This window comes from Rhopilema esculentum, chromosome 8 (assembly GCF_057945365.1).
Source record: "Rhopilema esculentum isolate cy_ngs chromosome 8, ASM5794536v1, whole genome shotgun sequence".
NCBI lineage: Eukaryota > Metazoa > Cnidaria > Scyphozoa > Rhizostomeae > Rhizostomatidae > Rhopilema > Rhopilema esculentum.
The window spans coordinates 1,958,356-1,976,913 of NC_142822.1; the positions used below are offsets into that span (position 1 = coordinate 1,958,356).

An 18,558-nucleotide genomic window follows, 5' to 3' on the forward strand; every position below is an offset into this window, starting at 1 on the left:
CAAAGGGCCATTCGTGCTATGTGCGGCAAACTATGTTCAAAATCTTTAAGGTATTTTCACACTGGCTGTCAGCGGCCGGCTAAAATCTCCCCGCTTACGCTCCACAAGCTTGCGCATTGTCCACTGTCATTGCACAATTGTATTCACACAGACACATTATCGACTAGCGACGGATTAACCGAACATTTTCTCAAAAAACATCATTGCTTGTATTGTCGATAAAAGTGGTGATGAAGATAGTTTTTCAGGGCTGGTCAATATCGAATTAGAGTTATCTGAAGTTAAAATTTGGCCACAGCTGTTAACACAGGCCCTTAAATGTCTGTCAGATATCACACAGTATAGTTCAAAATCTACCCATCTCCCTTTTATTTGAAATTTCTGCGCATGTGGCTCTTGTCACAATCTCGGAATCATATTTTAAAAGTTGTTTCGTTGTAAAAACACATTTCTTAGTTGTTTTTGAGAAAAACGACTGCATTTAGACCTTAATTGAACGAGATTTTCACCTTGATAAAAAATTAATCGAAGCTGCATGCAAGGAAAAATTCAAACCATCTCGTGTATGGCTTTTGTTGTTCAAAAAGTTGAAATAATGTAAATATTATATGAGTAAAAGAAAGCATACCCGGCCAAAATGCTTGTTTTGCGCAGTTTAAGCAGTGAACGGTTAGCAGCTGCTCGTAGCAACGATGTTTTTGTAGCATTTTTTTCCAAAACATTTCAGCACTTCGAAAATAGCAGATAGGAGAGTTCGACTTTTTGAAACGAATTAGATTTTCATATCAACGATTACATGAATACTTTACTGCAAACATACGTGTTGTGGTTTCGGAAAGATAAAACCCAATAGTTTCCAAATGTCTTTACCATAATTCTTTGTCCAGATTTATCCCAAACAACAATCATCTGAAATCAGACCAAGAATTCCCCCCCCCTGGAATGTTGCTAAAAAGCCTGCCAAATGTACTTGGAACACCCATCAATTTACGTTTTGTTAAACATCCAGCAATTTGGGTAGTTTGTTTTTCTATTTATACTACTTCTGTCCCCTCCCCCCTGAATAATGTTGATAGTTAAGAAAAATGTCATGCGAATGCTGGAAAAAACGTGCTCCCTGCTCTTATTTGGTTTTTTAGCAAACCAACATTGTTCCAAAGGGAGGGGGCGGCTTAAGTCGTTTTTGAAAACTGACGTATAACGCACTGCTTTTTGGCTCCATTAATAGTTAATTTTGTCGAGATTACTCTGAAGTCCTTTCTTCTATATCGCCTAAAGCACTGTATGTTTTGCAAAACGTTTCGTTATTCATATGATATTCAGCGTTCTTGCTTTAATTCTAAATCACGAAGCTATCATTTAAGACATAATCCTCACCTGTTTTTTTGTTTTTACCGCATGCTATCAAGAAAACAACCAGATTTTCCATTTTTTTCTGTCTCGTGTTGTTTTAAATCCTTTCCTCGTGTTTACTTTCCGTAGATTATCTCAATGATAAAACATTTAAATGGGTGTTGGCCTCTAGCTATGTTGCATACTCACAAATCAAAACTGCAAGTCATAACATTTCGTTTGCACCTGCTTTGCAGATAGTTCTGACGACTTCCCATCCCAGCTTTCACCATGTAGCACTTTCCAGAACCCGATGCTGTTTCCATTTGGAAGAAGGTAATCGATGTAATATCTTTATTAGCACAATCTTAATAAAGACTAGAACCGCTGCCTTGTGTATAAGTAAGGAAAACTGCTAACCAATGAGAAGTATTAAGTCTTGAAAATAGGTTTTTTTGGAATTCTTAAACATTGTAGAATACTTCTAGGCGTGCAAAATCAGTAACTCTGTTCCAGATTGGCTGAGGTATGGCCATCTGTGTTATGGCCATTGAAAAACCGTAAGTTTGCCATGACATTGTTACTGAATTTTGGCCCGTAGATTTTAAAGGCAAGACCAAATGAAAGTGTTTTGAAATGATTCCATTTCACCTGTTTTTTCATACATAGGATTGTTTTTCATTGTCCTTCAGATTGAGTGACCAAATGAAGATTTCTAATTATAGATTATTACGTCATCTCTATCTAATACTATTGCGAAATTTTCATTGTTTTTAGAATGTTGAAAAAAATGAGCAAATTTCTCCCCTTGAACAAACTTATAGGTTTAAGCTAAGTCCATTGTAGGTGGTTTTTCTTGGTGAGCCACCTTAAATTGCATTATTATTCTGGCAGCGGCTCAGAGTAACTCTGTCCTAGACGCATCATCATCTAAAACAACAAATAACAGTCCTAACCAACGTAAATATTGAGCCACGCTTCGATGTGCGACCGTTGAGACGAAGATATGCTTAAATCTGCAAAGGCAGAACAGTTTAATTGAAAGTCAACTTGACTAAATTGCCGCTAACTTACTATCTTTATCAGCAAAATGGCCACTAGGTTACGGCTTTGGCTATTCTTTATTGGAAAATGCTTGATCACCTCTTTCTTGTTGGTTGCCCAGTTTGTAACTAATGCCCTTCGACTCCTGGGAGCATCAAAAACATCGAATCCCGCGTTCTTTCTACACAGGTAGCTAGTTCGCAAGTCACCTTCCTCTGTCACAAACGGTGCCAATATTGAGAGGTACCAAAAACTGGCCAACCAGAGATAGAGATTTAATTCATGCATTGCTCTTCTCAAACCTTTAGGTTTTCTGTATCGGATATCCTATGCAGTGCTGGCAAGAAAAATTCAACCTGTCGATCTTCTTAATCAATCGATTTTCAATTATACTGATTTATCTTTGCAGTCTGCAAGCTGGAAGGAGATGGTCTGTTGCATCCCTGAACTCATCAGGGTACAGCACAAATACTCCAGGCTCGTCTGGCATGTCGGTAGGTGCTAACTTTAGTTAAAAAGCTTGTTATTTCTAAATATGTATAATCTTTTGCTCGGTATGCTGCTTGTGGAGCCACCAAGCATTCCAATGTTACTGGAAATGCTGAAGTACTTGTAGTGAATGTTCTTTTAAAGGTAATGGAAGCTCTGGTCAAAGGATACAACTCTGTAGCCGGCAAATTTCTTTTGATTGCTAAGAAGTATACGGGGTTATTTTTTATGCGGTTTAACGACTAAATTTTAGACAAGTGTCAATTTGCTTGCACAATCGACTTTCACTAAGTCGGAATGATTTGCAATTCCCGTTAGATTTCCTTATCTTATTCAAGTCAAAAGTCGTACCCAGGATTGGTCAAATATTGCCAAGTCGGATCAGTTCCTTAACCTCTTGAACGCCCAACTTAACAGGATTTAACTGTACAACCAAATATTGATCCATTACTAATCATATCACACCAGTTGTTATTTGAAGCTTTCGACTGCTAGACCAAGTCTGTTTTTAGACTATCCCACTCATCATCTGATAGAACCATCTAACGTTATGTTCATTAATTTCTTTCTAATTGCCTTGTTTCGATAAAACTTTCACGGCTGGTCAGATAGATTCTTAAATGTTTGTAAAGTCTTACTAAAACTTGTTTACATCTTTCCACCTTTTATATTTTCATCTTTTTTATAGTCAAGGACATCGTCGCAAGAAAAAATTGTAAGTTTATTTTAACCAATGTTATCTTGGCAATGAAAACTTCCCTAGTGTTCTAATTTTTTGGTGTTTGAAATATTACAGTGCAAAGTGGAAAGCTGGTAAAATAGTATTTCAAATCTGATTTTAAGGTTGGGTTGTTGGATCATAAATGAATAAATGAATTAATAAGTTAATCAATTAATCATTTTAAGAAAAAAAGGAAAAACTTATTAAAAACAGATTTATGACTGAGTAAAAAGTGATGATTACCTAAGAATGTGAATTACCAAGAAATTAATTTCTATTTTCCTTTTACAGTTACATGAATTGCTTACCTTGAATTAGGAAATCAAATATATTTTAAAATAAAATCAATCGCATCCAAGCTATCAATGACACTTTAAGAAAATTTTATCAAAATAGCTATTTAGTTCTTCAGAATACGATCGAAATGTTCAGGATAATTTTGATGTTTTAAAATTAAAAGATTCAGGCACTGTAGCGAAAAGACCTCAAATATTTCAATGTGTTAATAAATATGTTTCCATTCCATTCAATACTTTGGTGATGATTCTTGCAGGACGTTTATATGACTGTAATTAGGATGTTTTACAACTTATTATTCTTCATTCACTTCTCTTAATTTTTCGTTATTCTTTTTAAGGGGGCACACGAAGATATTTGGTTTTCTCATCAGTTTAGGTTCGTTTTCTTTCTTTCTTTTCAATTTTCTATTTGTGAAGCCAGCTTTAATAGATCGAATATCAGCATTTCTAAAACGTTATTTTAGTTTATGTATAGAATTGCAGGAATAGTTTTTAAGCACTTTAAATTTACATAGCATTTTCAAGCACAAATGCTGTAAACATCTTATGTTTATTGAACGTTCTTTTTTTCATTTACAAAGCAGCCTATAGCAAAGGTTTAAGTAATAATTGAAGTATATGGCAGTTTATGTTTTTTATCATTGTTGTCTGTTTAACGCGGCTGCTATACGAATTAAATCAGACCTACTATCTTTGCCAAAAGTCTTGGTACACCAAGCTCAAAATTTTGCATAACTTCAGTAGCATCCCCCTCTCCCCCTTGAAGCAATGTTGAATAACAACAGTTTCAAACATTGAAATTCGTCCAATGTCACTTTATCAGCTAGGGTAAGTAATAGGATTTTCAACCAACGTTGTTTTTGCGGGGATATTTCTGTATCTTACGGGTGGAAACCTTTATTTCTTCTAAATCTTTCATTGGTCGCAGGGTGTTCCAAGAACTTTTGTCAAGGATTGTAGCTCACGTAGAAAGTCTGCGACGGAGAAAAATTGTAATTTCAGAGACGAGCGGTGCACGAATCTTTGTTTTCCTCGTTATAAACTTTTTCCAATTTTCAAAGTTTGAAATAAAACCTAGATCGTCTATTGTCAGGTGATTACAGCAGGCATCCCCTTAATGGATTAGAGCCTTAAAGTGGCCGGTTTTGGATGCAGTTGATCTGGGAATCTGCAAAAGTTGTGATTTAGATATATATACTTACTGTAATTATATCTTTTATTACGCGATAACCTTTCTATTTTTGTTAATAGCCACGACAGCACACTTAGTGATATAGACGACGAGTTTCATCATGGCAGACCGCGGTCGCCAAGACCTGCTGGTTTTAAACTCAGATCACGGAGTTTGAGGTAAATGCACAGCAATACACTATATTCAGAAATTAAATACGCTATGATTTCGTCTGATACTATATATATTGTTGCCAACATTATTCATAGGGGCTTTGATGGTGTAGAGTGCGAAGTTGTTATTGGGGTTCTATTGACGCAATAATGTCTTTGTCATTGTTGGCAGGTTATTATAAATTGCGGTTTATGTTTCTCATATGGAGCTTTCATTGTTGAGATAAACCCCTATGCACGTTTCCGATCATATGCATGTTAAGTCGAAGCTCTACCCCCTTCTTGCCTTATAAAAGTTGGAGCGGTTGCTTTTTTGTATCAGAGATGCCAAGGTTGAGCAGGGGGTAGGGGGTATAAAATCTCAACACTGTCTTTTTTGGGTGGTAGCTTTATTACTTAGTTTAGTACAGAGCAATGTTTCTAGTTCTGTACTGTTTTGGGATACCTTGAAGATTTATAGTTTCCCTAAGTTTAACGATGAATGATTTACTTTTACCAATAGCCCGACCAGAGGGGAAGATGATATTTCTGCACTAACAAATCTTTACAACGAAAGATTTCCAAAAGCAAAACTACAGATGGAAGAAAGGCTTCAAGTACGTTAATTTTGTCCTTATTTTTTCATTCGCTTTTATCACTAATTTCAGCAATTTTCTTCAAGATCATTTTTCAACTTCTGTTGGAATTTTGACTTTATAAATCGGCAGAGTATCGCTGACTGACCAAGGATTACCATTAGATTATGAGACAGGGGGAAACTACTTTCTTTTTGAACACCCAGCCTTTCTACCGAACTTTTGCTTTTACGCCATTTCCGTTTTCAATTTTTTCCTCCCCCCTTTCAAGAGCTCACGTTTGTATCTTGTGGCAAGAGCAATGGAGCATTTTCTATGGAGCAGCAATGGAGCAATGGAGCTAAGCCCTGGGGAAACCCCTGATTATCATTTTTTTGTAGGGAAGGGCGGATTGCCACTTATGTGATAGTCTAGTGTAAGGCAGATAATAAATTCGACAAGCACTTTTTCAAAGTCTTAGATAAATTTTTTTCTTTCTCCTTCAGAAAATTAATGGCCCAAAACCAATTACAACGGGTTCAGGTCACTGGAATACGTTTTGCCTAACATTTTACCTTGAAGGAGAGAACGTGCCACACACTAAACAGAAAATGGCATTCTAAATTCAGTTGGTGAAAACTTATTGAACAAGAGTTCCAATAAAAACTACGATTCTTTGTGATAAAGTTATGGTGGATGAACTTTGTGTTTTTTTGTGGCAACAAAAACAGTTGTTTAGCAGAAGCAACAGAGTTCCAATCACTGCCAAAAACTTAAACAGTAGCATCACTTTGCAAGGTCGATTTTAGCAATGCCCCCTTCATTTGGTGCATTGAATATAAGCCCTAGGGAATAATTACAAAGTTGGAGTGGCATAGATAGGAAGGAGAAGAGCGTGTTCCAAAAAATGTGGGACACATTCCACTGCTGCTTGATTCGACAACCCTGCTTCTCCCTTTTCCTATTTTATTAGCTTTCTGCATGACAAAGTATTTAGGTAATATAATTTGGATAATATAAAGTAATACATGTTTTACAGGACTTCATCGACAGCTACTCTACAGAGGAGATCAACATCAACTACCCTGACCCTGCTTTGAATTTTGTTGGACATCAGGTAATTAAGTTGAAGCTATGGTGCTATGAAAAACGAGATGATATTTCATGCAAATTAAAGAGAATGTTTAGTCGTGGGTGCTGTAAATTATCTCTAAGTTCTATCGCTGAATCTATTGCGAGAATGAATCTGAAAACTTATCCTTTGATAATTAGCCAGTTTAAGTAAAACCCTTGTTTCTTGTTTAACCGCATTTATCTTATTTTATTGCACTTCTTCTTGAAATGAAAGTCTGCTTCCCAGATTGAATCTTGACTATTCCCTCAATTTTTCCCGAAAGATAACAGAGTTCCTTTTTTGTTAGATTGTTGGAATTGCGAAAGAAATTCTGCGGAAATCACAAGATCCAGAAGCAAACTTTACAAGCGATTACTTTTATGGCGTTTCTGATGCAATGGAAAGACTTATTCACGAGGTTACTGATCTTACAGAATTTGCCTTTTTACCTATGATGCTTTCTGTCCTGAATGAAAGAACAATGTTGAAATACAATTTCATGATCCATCGAAGGACATAAACAGAAAGTTACCAAACTAAGTCATACACATTAGATCTTTTTGCACAAATGCCTTTTTTGTCAAAATATTTCATGCAAATGAAAATATGATATGCATTCGCCACAAATATAGTCAAATCTTAATGCTTTCAACAACAGTTTTTTTACCATACTTTTTGCCAAAAATGCAAAAAATTTACGAATGAATCACCAGTTATTCGGTTTAAGCCCTCACTTTTTTAGATCCCCACTTTTCACAACGCTCCGCGGAGCCTTTTTATAGCCTTTCATAAAAATCAGAACTTTGTTACATATTTTTCATCTTTTTTGCTCCGTTTTAAGCATCATTTTAGGCAGCACTTTCGGCATCATTGTAGCATCATTGGCATCATTTCTGACAACATTTATGAATCCTTTCTTCACCATTTTAGGCATCACTTTTGGTATCATTTTTGGCATCATTTTTGGCATCATTATATGCATCATTTTAGGCATCATTTTTGGCATTGTTCCTCAGCATCATTGTATTTGCCTTTCAGGCCACAAGCAAAACCAGCCACACTTTAGACCCAGTTCAAATGATGGTGCAAAAACTAGAATGGATAATTTCCAGACCTGCGAGGCTCTTGGAGTGTCTGGTAAGCAGTTACTTCCAAAATATTCTCTTTAATCAATATTCCTGTCAGTGGCGGCCTGGCCCTTTTCGCCTAGGGGGGCCAGCATCAAAATGGCGCCCTCCATGATTAACACTATTGTCTTTTTCCTGAAAATATTGGCAGTCAAGGGGCGGTGCCAAGAAATTCAAAGTGGGGGAGGGGGCTCGAGTTAATAGCTTTATTTGACTAAAAGACCAACATTGGGAAGGGTCGGCGAGAGGTTGTCGGAGGCCCTTGGTATAACTCTGGATAGAGGCTTCCTTGCGAGCGCAGCGAGCTGAAAATATTTGTCATCACACCCTTTAGATAAGCTTAAAATACATTTCAAAATATTTCTTGCAGTCATTTCCTTGAAATCTTTTTAAAATTCTGCTATTTTTAAGACATGCTTTTATTGCGTTTGATTAATTCCAGTCTTAAAATGGATTTCATTACTTTGTAATAGGGAAAAGAATCTATCCTATCTTTGTATCGTCGAGACAATTCGGTCCTTCCATGAGAAATGAAGCAAAGAGACAAAATCTACTGACCCCCACATGAGCACAGGGACGCAAATAAAATAATTTTTCATGGGGGTATCAGGACAAGTTGGACCGACTCACGTACAAAATTGACTGTCTCTTAGAAGCTAATCCAAGCAGATAAATTAAATAAACATGTGTCAAGAACATGCTTGGGGAACTTTCAAAAGACCCTACGATGTGGTAGAATGGGGGTTTTGTTCTCTTTGGTTGTGTTCATTTGGCACCTTGGAGGAGAATCCAAAGCGCCAGATAAAACATTTAACTTTTGTTTTGCTAAACTTGTAATTTGGGGCAGCTAAACAAGTGTAGGGGTAACAAATTAGGGGAGTGTAGGGGTAACAAATAATGGAAAGAGTCAGCCCTAGCCAATAAGTGGAGGATTCCAGTTACTAAAAAGGCTAGAAAATGCGTTTCTAACATATCTTTGTCATTTGATACAAAATGAAGTAAATATTCCATCGAACTTTAAAGAAATATTATTAAAGGCCAAACAAAACGCAACCGTTAAGAAAATTAGGCCCGACCCAACTTTCTTGTCAAATCAATGTATGCCTCTTGAAAAAGAAGCCTGAAGTATCTACGTGTTAGAAACATGAAGTCAATGTTTTGAGTTAAAAGTCATCTGTTTAATTTATCCTTTATGAAAAAACCTAATAAGAGCTCGTTTCATTATGTTTTAGCTTTGAATGCACTTTTTAGCGTTATTTCTTATTATCTTGTGCACTTGAAACGGTACGTTCGTGGAAGTGACTTGAGATATATAACATGTGGACCAATCTAGGATGAAGCAATTAAACAACCAAATTGTCTGTTAATAAGGTCTCTGAAGGCCAGCAGAGCCAAAGAGACTCATCGAAAATCAAAATTTTCCCTGGAAGGGGGACATGAGTGCGGACACCCTGAACACAGACTGTCCCCCGACACTCTAAACACAGTCTGTGTGTACTATAAGTGCTCTGTTCTCCACACAAAAGAATTTAACTGTTAGTTTCCTGACAATCCTCTAAAAAATTGATTTATTTTTTCGCCCCTGCGAACATTACAAATGTTTTGTCTGGATAATACAGTACTGAAGGGGCACAAAGACGTGCCCTTGAAGTGAGACTGTTCTAGGGGGTATGGCGGCGTGCGCCCCAAAAAAGTTTTGAATTTTATGGCGTCTTCTTTGTCTCTGCTGACCTCCTAGAGACCTAATAATCAGACAAGTCGGTCGTATCAAACTTTTTTCGAGTTTTCGGCGCCCTATACAAGCTTTGGCGCCCCTATAAAAAAGTCAGCTGGGAGGGCCCTGGCCCCCCGCCCCCCCCTGCCAGGCCGCCACTGATTCCTATCTTTGTGATGGCTTTAATTATAGATTTCAAAAATCGATTGTGTACGTCTTATGCTAAGACCTAGATTACAGTATTAAAGAACCTTTTTTGTACAAAAAGTCTGAGAATTGACATGTGTTTACCTCAAACAGGGATTTAATCCTGGCGAATTCATGAACAGCTTAGAAATGGAGGAGCAGGTTATCACGGAAAAGCATTTACCCATTGACATGGAAGCGTACATAAAGTTCAAACTAGGGGTTCAGCAGCCGATTGAATCAGTACCAGAAGAAGGAATCGATGGTATAGGCGGCTCTGCAGAGCAGGTATTAGAACTAATCTTTGTCAATAAATAATATTTTACCAGCTCAATTTCTCTATGCTTAAGGCAGTAATTAATTTCATCTTGGCATTGTGTTCATCTGGATTGTTTTTGAAGTCATTGTATGCCCCTAGAGTATTTCATCTTCTATGATTCCTTATTATTTCCCACTTGTAGCTTTCCATTTCTCTCTTTAAAAAGTAGTTTTCCGATTGCCGAGTAGAGCAGTTGCAGGTCTTGACACTGATTTGCGAGCGATAATGCTGGCACCGAGTTTTAAAACTCTGAATCCGATATCACATTTGGTACAAGGCATATAGATCGGGATTTGCCATTTTTTTATATTTAGAAAATTTTGCAAATCTGCATAAGAATTATGAATATTGGTTGCAGGCTCCAGCTGCTCCAAAGGAAGCTGAAGCTAAACCAACGGAGAATGATTTTGAGTATTGCAAGCTGATTAGCAATGGTGCTTATGGGTGAGTCATATTGCTGTCAATCATTAACCTGTCAATCATTGTGTAGTCATATTGCTGTCAATCATTAACCTGTCAATCATTGTGTAGTCATATTGCTGTCAATCATTAACCTGTCAATCATTGTGTAGTTTTTGTCAAGAACGAGTCAAGTCTTTTACTTGATGGCCAAAAAAGTCAAGTCAACGAAAGGTTTATCGACCAAACTGATTCATAATCGCAATAATCTTATTATTTTCATGATCTGTCAAGCTCGTCCCTGCTCAATGGCCTGTCTATTTTGGAAATACATGCTGTATATACTAGATCTACAAATAGATCTTAGAACGTCGATTTTAGTCATCATTTAATGTAGACCATTGCTGTTTGTTTAATGAAATCTAAGGCTTTTATTATAATCATCAAGATAATGTTGTCAAGGGTGCATAAGAATAAATGGAAACACAGATTCATGATTGTGTGTTTACCTTCCTTGTTGTATTTTTACGAATTTATCGAAGTAACATATTGAATTTATCTATTGAAACAGAACAGTTTGTGACTTCCTGTAGAAGGGTGAATTTTTTATACCTCTGTTTTGATATGAGTTGCAGGTACAAGCTTAATATTGATTTAATTGCCAATGAGGTGTTTATTTTGAATTTTCCAGGTCCGTTTTCCTGGTACGACACAAAACCAACAGGGAAAGGTTCGCTTTAAAGAAGATGAACAAACATCATTTAATGCATAAAAATCAGGTAACTTGTTTGCATCTCAAATATTGTTTTTGAACATGACTTAAAATAGTCTTAGATTTTTATTTCTATGCTGTTTTTTTTTCTTAAAAATTGGTTTTGAATAGTTTGTGTTTACCTTTTAGAAAATTTTTTGTTTTGATTCTTAATAAACAAAAATATAAAAATACAAATTAAGTCATTAATTTCGAAAAAGACGTGGCGATGGTCTTGTTTTAGTGTTAAGAATCGAAGTTTAAATTTCAACCGTGTAATTGCTAATCATTTTTCTTCGATATTTTCATTTGCTAAAGGTACAACAAGTTTTCAATGAAAGGGACATTATGACCTTTGCTGAGAACCCATTTGTAGTTACACTCGTCTGCACATTTGAAACAAGGGTGAGTAAAACTATAAGAAATGCTTTTGTTTCAAATATTCATTTATGTGCCATGGTTTACAATTTCTTTCCGCCCTTATAAATTTGCGTTTGGAGGAGAATGCTGATGATCCTCAAAAAATGTTAGACGAAAATTTAGTGCGTTGATTTCTTAAAGGATATGAAAAGAATTATCTTTGCTAACGATATTTGTGTCAAAATTGGAATATTTTGCTATTATTGCTAATCAAGATTCTAGGATCGATTGAAGTATGCAAGGAAGTGCTTAAACTTCTTTCAAAAGGACTCTCTCTATCCATATTTCTCTCTATTCACACCTTTTTTGTTTGAACAGAAACACCTTTGTTTTCTCATGGAGTATGTCGAAGGGGGTGATTGTGCTTCGCTGCTCAAAAACATGGGTCCTCTTCCACTGGATATGGCCAGGTAACTCAATTTCCTACGTAACTCTTTTGTATATCTTATGTGCGTTTACTTACTCAACTTCCATTCTTCATTATAATGTTTACAGATTGTAGCCTAGTTACAATTTTTTGATAGATTTTCATTTTGCATATTGAGTCAAAGGGGGGTGATGAATGGGTCCTTAACCATTGCTCTATACTCCTATGTCTAATAACAAAGTAGTTCCTAAGGATTTATTTTGATATGACAAGATCACAGCATTGTTGTAATTTTAGTTTGACTGTGATTGCCTGAGCCCAAAATTTTTGGCGTTCCCGATCGCCAATAGGTGCTTCGTTACATCAGAGTTTTGTTCCGGTTTATTTAGCGCAGTCCTCTATAAATGTCAAAAGAGGTCGGCTGTAATTTCTTATCTTTCTTCATATTGGACAATACAGCTCCAAAGTGTGACGTCACCAAAAACCTATTTTTTGAATTTTTGAATTTTAACCACATAACCTAAAAGATCACCATGAAATACTTCGAAATATGCAAAATTAGTCAAATATGTCCAAAATCAGTTGAGATGTTGCCAATGAAAGATTTGAAGTTTGCTAACGAATCCCTGTCATCTTCGCTCTGTTCATAAAGTTATGAACATAGACCAAAATACAAAGGTTTGACGAGGAAAGAACCGATGCACTTATGGCCACATCTCAGCCAATTCGTAGCACATTTGACTGATGTTGCGTAGTTAGAGGTATCTCATGATGCTCTTTCAGGTTACCAAATTAAAAAATTCTAAAAATAGATTTTGTAACGTCATCTTTTTAGAACTCTATTATTTTTTCTTACTGACCTGCTCATCTTACTAGGCTATATTTTGCTGAGACAGTTTTAGCTGTAGAGTACATACACAATTATGGAATTATCCACAGAGACCTGAAACCCGACAAGTGAGTCCTTGTCCTTCATCTATCTCATATTTTGACGTGTACAATGGTATCATAATCGTGTGATCTTTAGATGTTCTTTATGGGTAAAGGCAAACTTTCGCTACGTAATAGCGTGGACTTAAAAACCAGGAAAATGAGCAAGGTGAAAAAAGTATTGTTGAAATATTTTTTAAAGAAACCTTTTAGCTCTTCCTTTAAGGACTGCAGATGGTCGATGACTGATAAACCATACCCGGTCCTAGCTTTTGATATAGGACTCCCGAATAGATTCTATCTAAAACAAGAGATCAATCCAACTATTTTTCTTTGGCAGGACAAACTTTTGTTAGATGTTAAATTCCTTATCTGCAAAGCCTTTCTACAAAGCCCAAAGCCACGTGCACACCTTTTATTTCCAATTGGCCAGGCCCCCTTGTCCCCCTTACCCCTCTTTACTACCTCTTTTTTATTGACTTGCTGTTTACAATACTGTTTACTCCTTCGATCTCTTTGTTCAAGGCCAGCTGAGCATGCAGAAAATCTGTGATCTCCAAGGATATGTCAAAGCATTTATTGTTTGTGTTGTTTGGGACTAGTGAATATCAAATTAGTTGCTTCTTTAAACTTTCAGCTTGCTTATAACTGCGATTGGTCATATTAAGCTCACGGACTTTGGCCTGTCAAAAATTGGATTAATGAAACGTAAGTTTGTTTTCGTTATTCCCTAAAAGATAGTCGTCACCAAGTCCCATTATCAGTATCTCTCTTCTTATCGACTCTGTTTGCGAAAAAATGACAGAGGCTTCAAAATTATTTATTTTTTTTTCATTTTTTTCCATTGCAAAATCATTGACAATCAAGAAAAAGTGAGACTGCATCTGCTATAGGTGATCATGTTCACGCCATTAGTTTCCCAGTATGCTTAAAAATCTTAAGAATCTTAAAAGTTCTCTCGGGTATTTCAAATTTAGAAAATCAGCGCTGAAGAAGATGGTTGTAGAATTTGCATTTTGTGAATCGTATGAGACCAGAACTGTAAAAAAATTGAAACTATGGCGGTGCAACCTGTCAGTTTGGGAACAAACGGGTGCGCAGTAGGTACTGCCATTGTTATAACAAATATAGAGGTGTTTCCCAAGGTGCAAAAATATTTTTAAGGCTACTGCTGTTTGTAAGAATTTCACTGGATGGGATGACTTTGACAAAATGAAAAGTTGCTTATATATGTAAATCATGAACTGCCAAATCCTACACTTACAAACCTGGACTGAATTTGTCCCAAAGTTGACGACAGTCTACTGTTTAGGGAGTGAACCCCACTTGTTCGGCGGTCCTAATGGTCTTATTTTTTGAACATTTTAATCTGTAAAGATTTTATCTAATCGCGCGTATCAGTATTGTAGCGAACATGGTCTATTGTTTGTTATAGTCTTACTTCATCACGTTTGTTATCAGTACTACAAGACTTTCAATTTTAATTGTTCCAAATTACTTCATTTATATTTACAAGTGCTTTCATTCTGTAAATATCCATCACCATTACTGTAAACATATGAGAAAAAAATTGATTCAGTTTTCAAGGCCTGAAATACGAATGATTAGAGTTTTAATTTGCCGGCCATCTATATTTCAGTGACTACGAATATTTATGAACAAAGCGCACAAGAGTTTGACGATGTGCAACTTTTTGGGACCCCAGATTATATCGCTCCAGAGGTCATCCTACGGAAAGGCTACGGTAAGCAATCATTTGTGCAGTGTAAAGATATCCCTTCATTTTGCGTTATTGCTTGTTATAATAGATCTGTGCTTAGCACAATTCGAAACAGGTCTGTCGAGAGCCTTCTAAATCTTTTGGTCAAATCTTGAGATGGTTTCTTCAATAGTTTTACGTATTAGCCTTGACAGATGAAAAATGTTCCTCCTGTTCATGAATTCTGAACGTTTTACCCCATGCTGCCCCCCGTATCCCCTCACTCGGTCCAAGTTGTCCGCATCTGCTCCTATCTGCTCAAACCTGTCCCTATATGCCCCTTACTGCTCCCATAGGCTCACATATGCCCTCACCTGCCTTCTTGACAAATACCCTTATCTGTTTTTCGTCTCTCTCTTGCCCTTAACCTTTCCCGTGAGATGCAAGCATTGTTCAGCCTTCATCTGGATGTGATGAAGTGTGACGAATTTTCGACGTGAAACTTTTGCTTTGGTTGAAATGGGAATCTATTTTCATGTGACCATATTTACTTCATACTTAATCAAACGCTCTAAGAATGATAGCTGTTGTGATTAGCCGCTCAAAGGTAGGCCAACAGACACTTCTCTTTGGTTAATAATTGTTAAGCAAATATGACTCTATGAAACTTCGTGACTCTTTGGAAATGAAAGAAGTGTTTTTGAGCTGGTCTCGCAAAGCCGTTTTCTCATATGCTCTTAAGGACATTTTGACAAGGGGGCTTGACTTACTCTTTAAGTTCTGAAATATTCGATATAAATATGAAATATGAAGTATGAAATAAGAAAAAAATGACGGATGTTCCATAATGACCGATGAAAAGGAGAGAATGTTCTGTTGTTTTTTATGAAAGATACTTGGGGTTTTTTTTCACGAAAGTATCTAAGGATTATTGAATTAATCTCTTCTTTGTAAGCGTTGGTGCGAGTATAACCCAGTGTCTAGAGGCGCGGACTACGGATCCAAATGTCGGTCTAGGGCTCGATTCCCTGGCTTTACAAAGCTTTCACCGAGATTGAGGAGAGTCGCCAGCTCTCTATTATTCCAGGTGTAGGAATCACAATGTATGGCCAAATCGAAAGGAAGGACCAGGACACCGCTCGGATGATAAGCACAGCTTCTCAGTGCCCTAGAATCTGCCATCGGATGCTAGGTAGCAAATTTAGATAAGAAATACTTTATAGGGTAACATCTTATAGAATAACGGTATATGGAATATAAATAAAGTTTAAATATATTGTTGGATGTGAAAAAGTTCTTTGAAGTGTACGCTGAAATCACAAAGAGGTTCAACAGATAGACATGTTCTTATCGAGTCTGGGAATAGTGTTTCTTATAGGAAAAGCAATCTAATTTATAACAGGAACCGTGTAATTCTAAAGAAATTCGTCAACTTCCATAACTTTTGTGCGGTTTTAGAATAACTGCCTTTATTCTGATAACATTTTTTTCGTACATCCTTTAAGTATTTCCGTAATGCATAAATTTAGCACGGGAAAGACCCTTGGCGTTCCTGGAAAAGACGAGCTGCTAAGAATCATGAATCGCCGTCTTCTGCTTATATTTCAACGTAATTCCTATTTCAGGTGATAAAGCTACGTAACTGAATTATTAAGAACAGTACAAATCTGCTCATTTTAAAGAAATGTTACCATTACAAAAAACGACCTGCTGTTTTTGCTATCAGAGCGAGCTTGACGTCGCCTGAAACAGGTTCATTGCTTCAATCATACTTTTAGCGAAAATCACGACCTCTTCCAACAGGGCATAGTTTCGTATTGCCTTGGCATGTTCAACACTTTTATTGTCTAGGAGCTTTTGAACTCTTGAAGTCATCTCGGTAAAAAGCTCAGGGGAGTATTTTGAGACTGGAATCGATATCTCCTGGAGTTTGACTGAAATCTTTTCACTGATTGCGTGTAACACTTCAAGTATATGAATAAGGCCAATAAGATGCTTGGCAACGCTTTCCGACTCATTTACACTGTCATCCGCAGCGGCGGACAGAAAATCAAAGAACGAGCGTGCTCCGTCGTTCACAGTTGCTGCAAGAAATGCTAACTTTTGCTTTGCTGATATACCGGAAACCAGCATTCTACGAAGCAATGTCGTGTCTATTCGTATGTTGTCAAAAACAACTGCCGTAGAAATAACTTTTTTGCCAACTGAATCATGTGCAACAGCCATTTCTGCGTGGATGGCCCTCAAGGCAAGATTGCAAACCTGCTCTCGCAGTGGTTTCAAAAGCTCCATATTCAATCTAACGCTGTTTTCAGTGCTCGTAAAACGTACTGTAAGGTTTTTTCCAATTTAATTGTTAAACTTAACTTCAGCCGTGGGTTTTCCCCGTGAATAGAAATAGAAACTGATGTAATCGATTAGGTCACGAGCAGTGGCGTAACGTGACTTTCTCGTCTTGGTATTCGCTTTTACCGAAAATGATTGGACTAGTTGGAACGGGGCTTGGTTGAGTTGGGTTAGGCTTGATGGGGATAGGCAAGGCCTTGTTGGCTGGGTGGGGCTTGATGGGGTTTGGCTAGATTATGCTTAGCTGAACAGAACTTTGTTGGGAAGGTGGGGCTTGGTTGGGCTGGGTGGAGGTTGGTTGGACTGGGTGGGGTTTAGTTGGACTGGGTGGAGCTTGGTTGGGCTGGATGTGGCTTGGTTGGGCTGGGTGGGGGTTGGTTGGACTGGGTGGGGATTAGTTGGACTGGGTGGAGCTTGGTTGGGCTGGATGTGGCTTGGTTGGGCTGGGTGGGGGTGTGTTGGGCTGGGTGGGGGTTGGTTGGGCCAGATGTGGCTTGGTTGGGCTGGATGTGGCTTGGTTGGGCTGGGTGGGGGTTGGTTGGGCTGGGTGGGGGTTGGTTGGGCTGGGTGGGGGTTGGTTGGACTGGGTGGAGCTTGGTTGGGCTGGGTGGGGGTTGGTTGGGCCGGATGTGGCTTGGTTGGGCTGGATGTGGCTTGGTTGGGCTGGGTGGGGGTTGGTTGGGCTGGATGTGGCTTGGTTAATTATCATCATTATTTCGATAATCATCATAGTCTTCGAAGTGGACTCAAAATGGCTCAAAATGCCTAAATATTCTCATTTGTCTGGTGTAAAAATATTTTCAAATAGAAGTTATCACATAACCAATAGCTTAAAAGGGTGGAACATTTAATTTGAAATTTTATAAATCATATTGAACTGTAAGTGAAATTGTTAAGATTGCAAACTATTTCGTAGGGAAGCCAGTGGATTGGTGGTCCATGGGTGTGATACTCTATGAATTCTTGGTTGGTGCAACGCCATTTTATGGAAGTACACCTCAGGAAGTCTTTGATATGGCTGTACATGGTAGGAATCGGTTTTAATTCGTTTCCTATTATCAGAGATCATCATGTCCATTTGAGATATTCCATGCAATTTTTGAATACTTAAAACGATTTTCGCTGGCGACATAGTAGCTGCCTTACTAATAAGTCGTTTTTTAATGAACTTAAACCCGTGTTTTTTTCAGCTGATGTTGAATTCCCAACCGAAGATGATGCCCTAGACGAAGAGGCGGAAAATATGATAAAGGCTCTTCTTCGCAAAGACCCAAATACGAGGCTGGGGGCCGGTGGTGAGTTCTCAATGTGGTTGCCTGTTTTAAAGGCACTATGTTGCGACGCCTTTCGATGGCCGTTCAAATTCCCATTGGCCTAACTATACAATGGACCTATTCTCACAT

The 18,558-nt window shown here is 37.5% G+C and overlaps 1 protein-coding gene across 3 annotated transcripts in view; it reads left to right on the forward strand.

Annotated features, from left to right (window-relative positions):
- Positions 1–18,558, forward strand: part of LOC135694969 (microtubule-associated serine/threonine-protein kinase 2) — a 52,584-nt gene that overhangs the window by 25,167 nt on the left and 8,859 nt on the right. For all 3 annotated transcript variants that reach the window (XM_065213876.2, XM_065213875.2, XM_065213877.2), the window contains exons 5-23: positions 1,590–1,668; positions 2,786–2,870; positions 3,554–3,580; positions 4,224–4,261; positions 5,137–5,235; positions 5,732–5,825; positions 6,823–6,900; positions 7,205–7,315; positions 7,936–8,034; positions 10,039–10,212; positions 10,602–10,687; positions 11,334–11,421; positions 11,712–11,798; positions 12,132–12,223; positions 13,057–13,137; positions 13,748–13,818; positions 14,750–14,854; positions 18,072–18,182; positions 18,346–18,450. In XM_065213876.2, the coding sequence (XP_065069948.2) occupies positions 1,590–1,668; positions 2,786–2,870; positions 3,554–3,580; positions 4,224–4,261; positions 5,137–5,235; positions 5,732–5,825; positions 6,823–6,900; positions 7,205–7,315; positions 7,936–8,034; positions 10,039–10,212; positions 10,602–10,687; positions 11,334–11,421; positions 11,712–11,798; positions 12,132–12,223; positions 13,057–13,137; positions 13,748–13,818; positions 14,750–14,854; positions 18,072–18,182; positions 18,346–18,450 (1,710 nt within the window). The remainder of the gene's footprint in view (positions 1–1,589; positions 1,669–2,785; positions 2,871–3,553; positions 3,581–4,223; positions 4,262–5,136; positions 5,236–5,731; positions 5,826–6,822; positions 6,901–7,204; positions 7,316–7,935; positions 8,035–10,038; positions 10,213–10,601; positions 10,688–11,333; positions 11,422–11,711; positions 11,799–12,131; positions 12,224–13,056; positions 13,138–13,747; positions 13,819–14,749; positions 14,855–18,071; positions 18,183–18,345; positions 18,451–18,558) is intronic.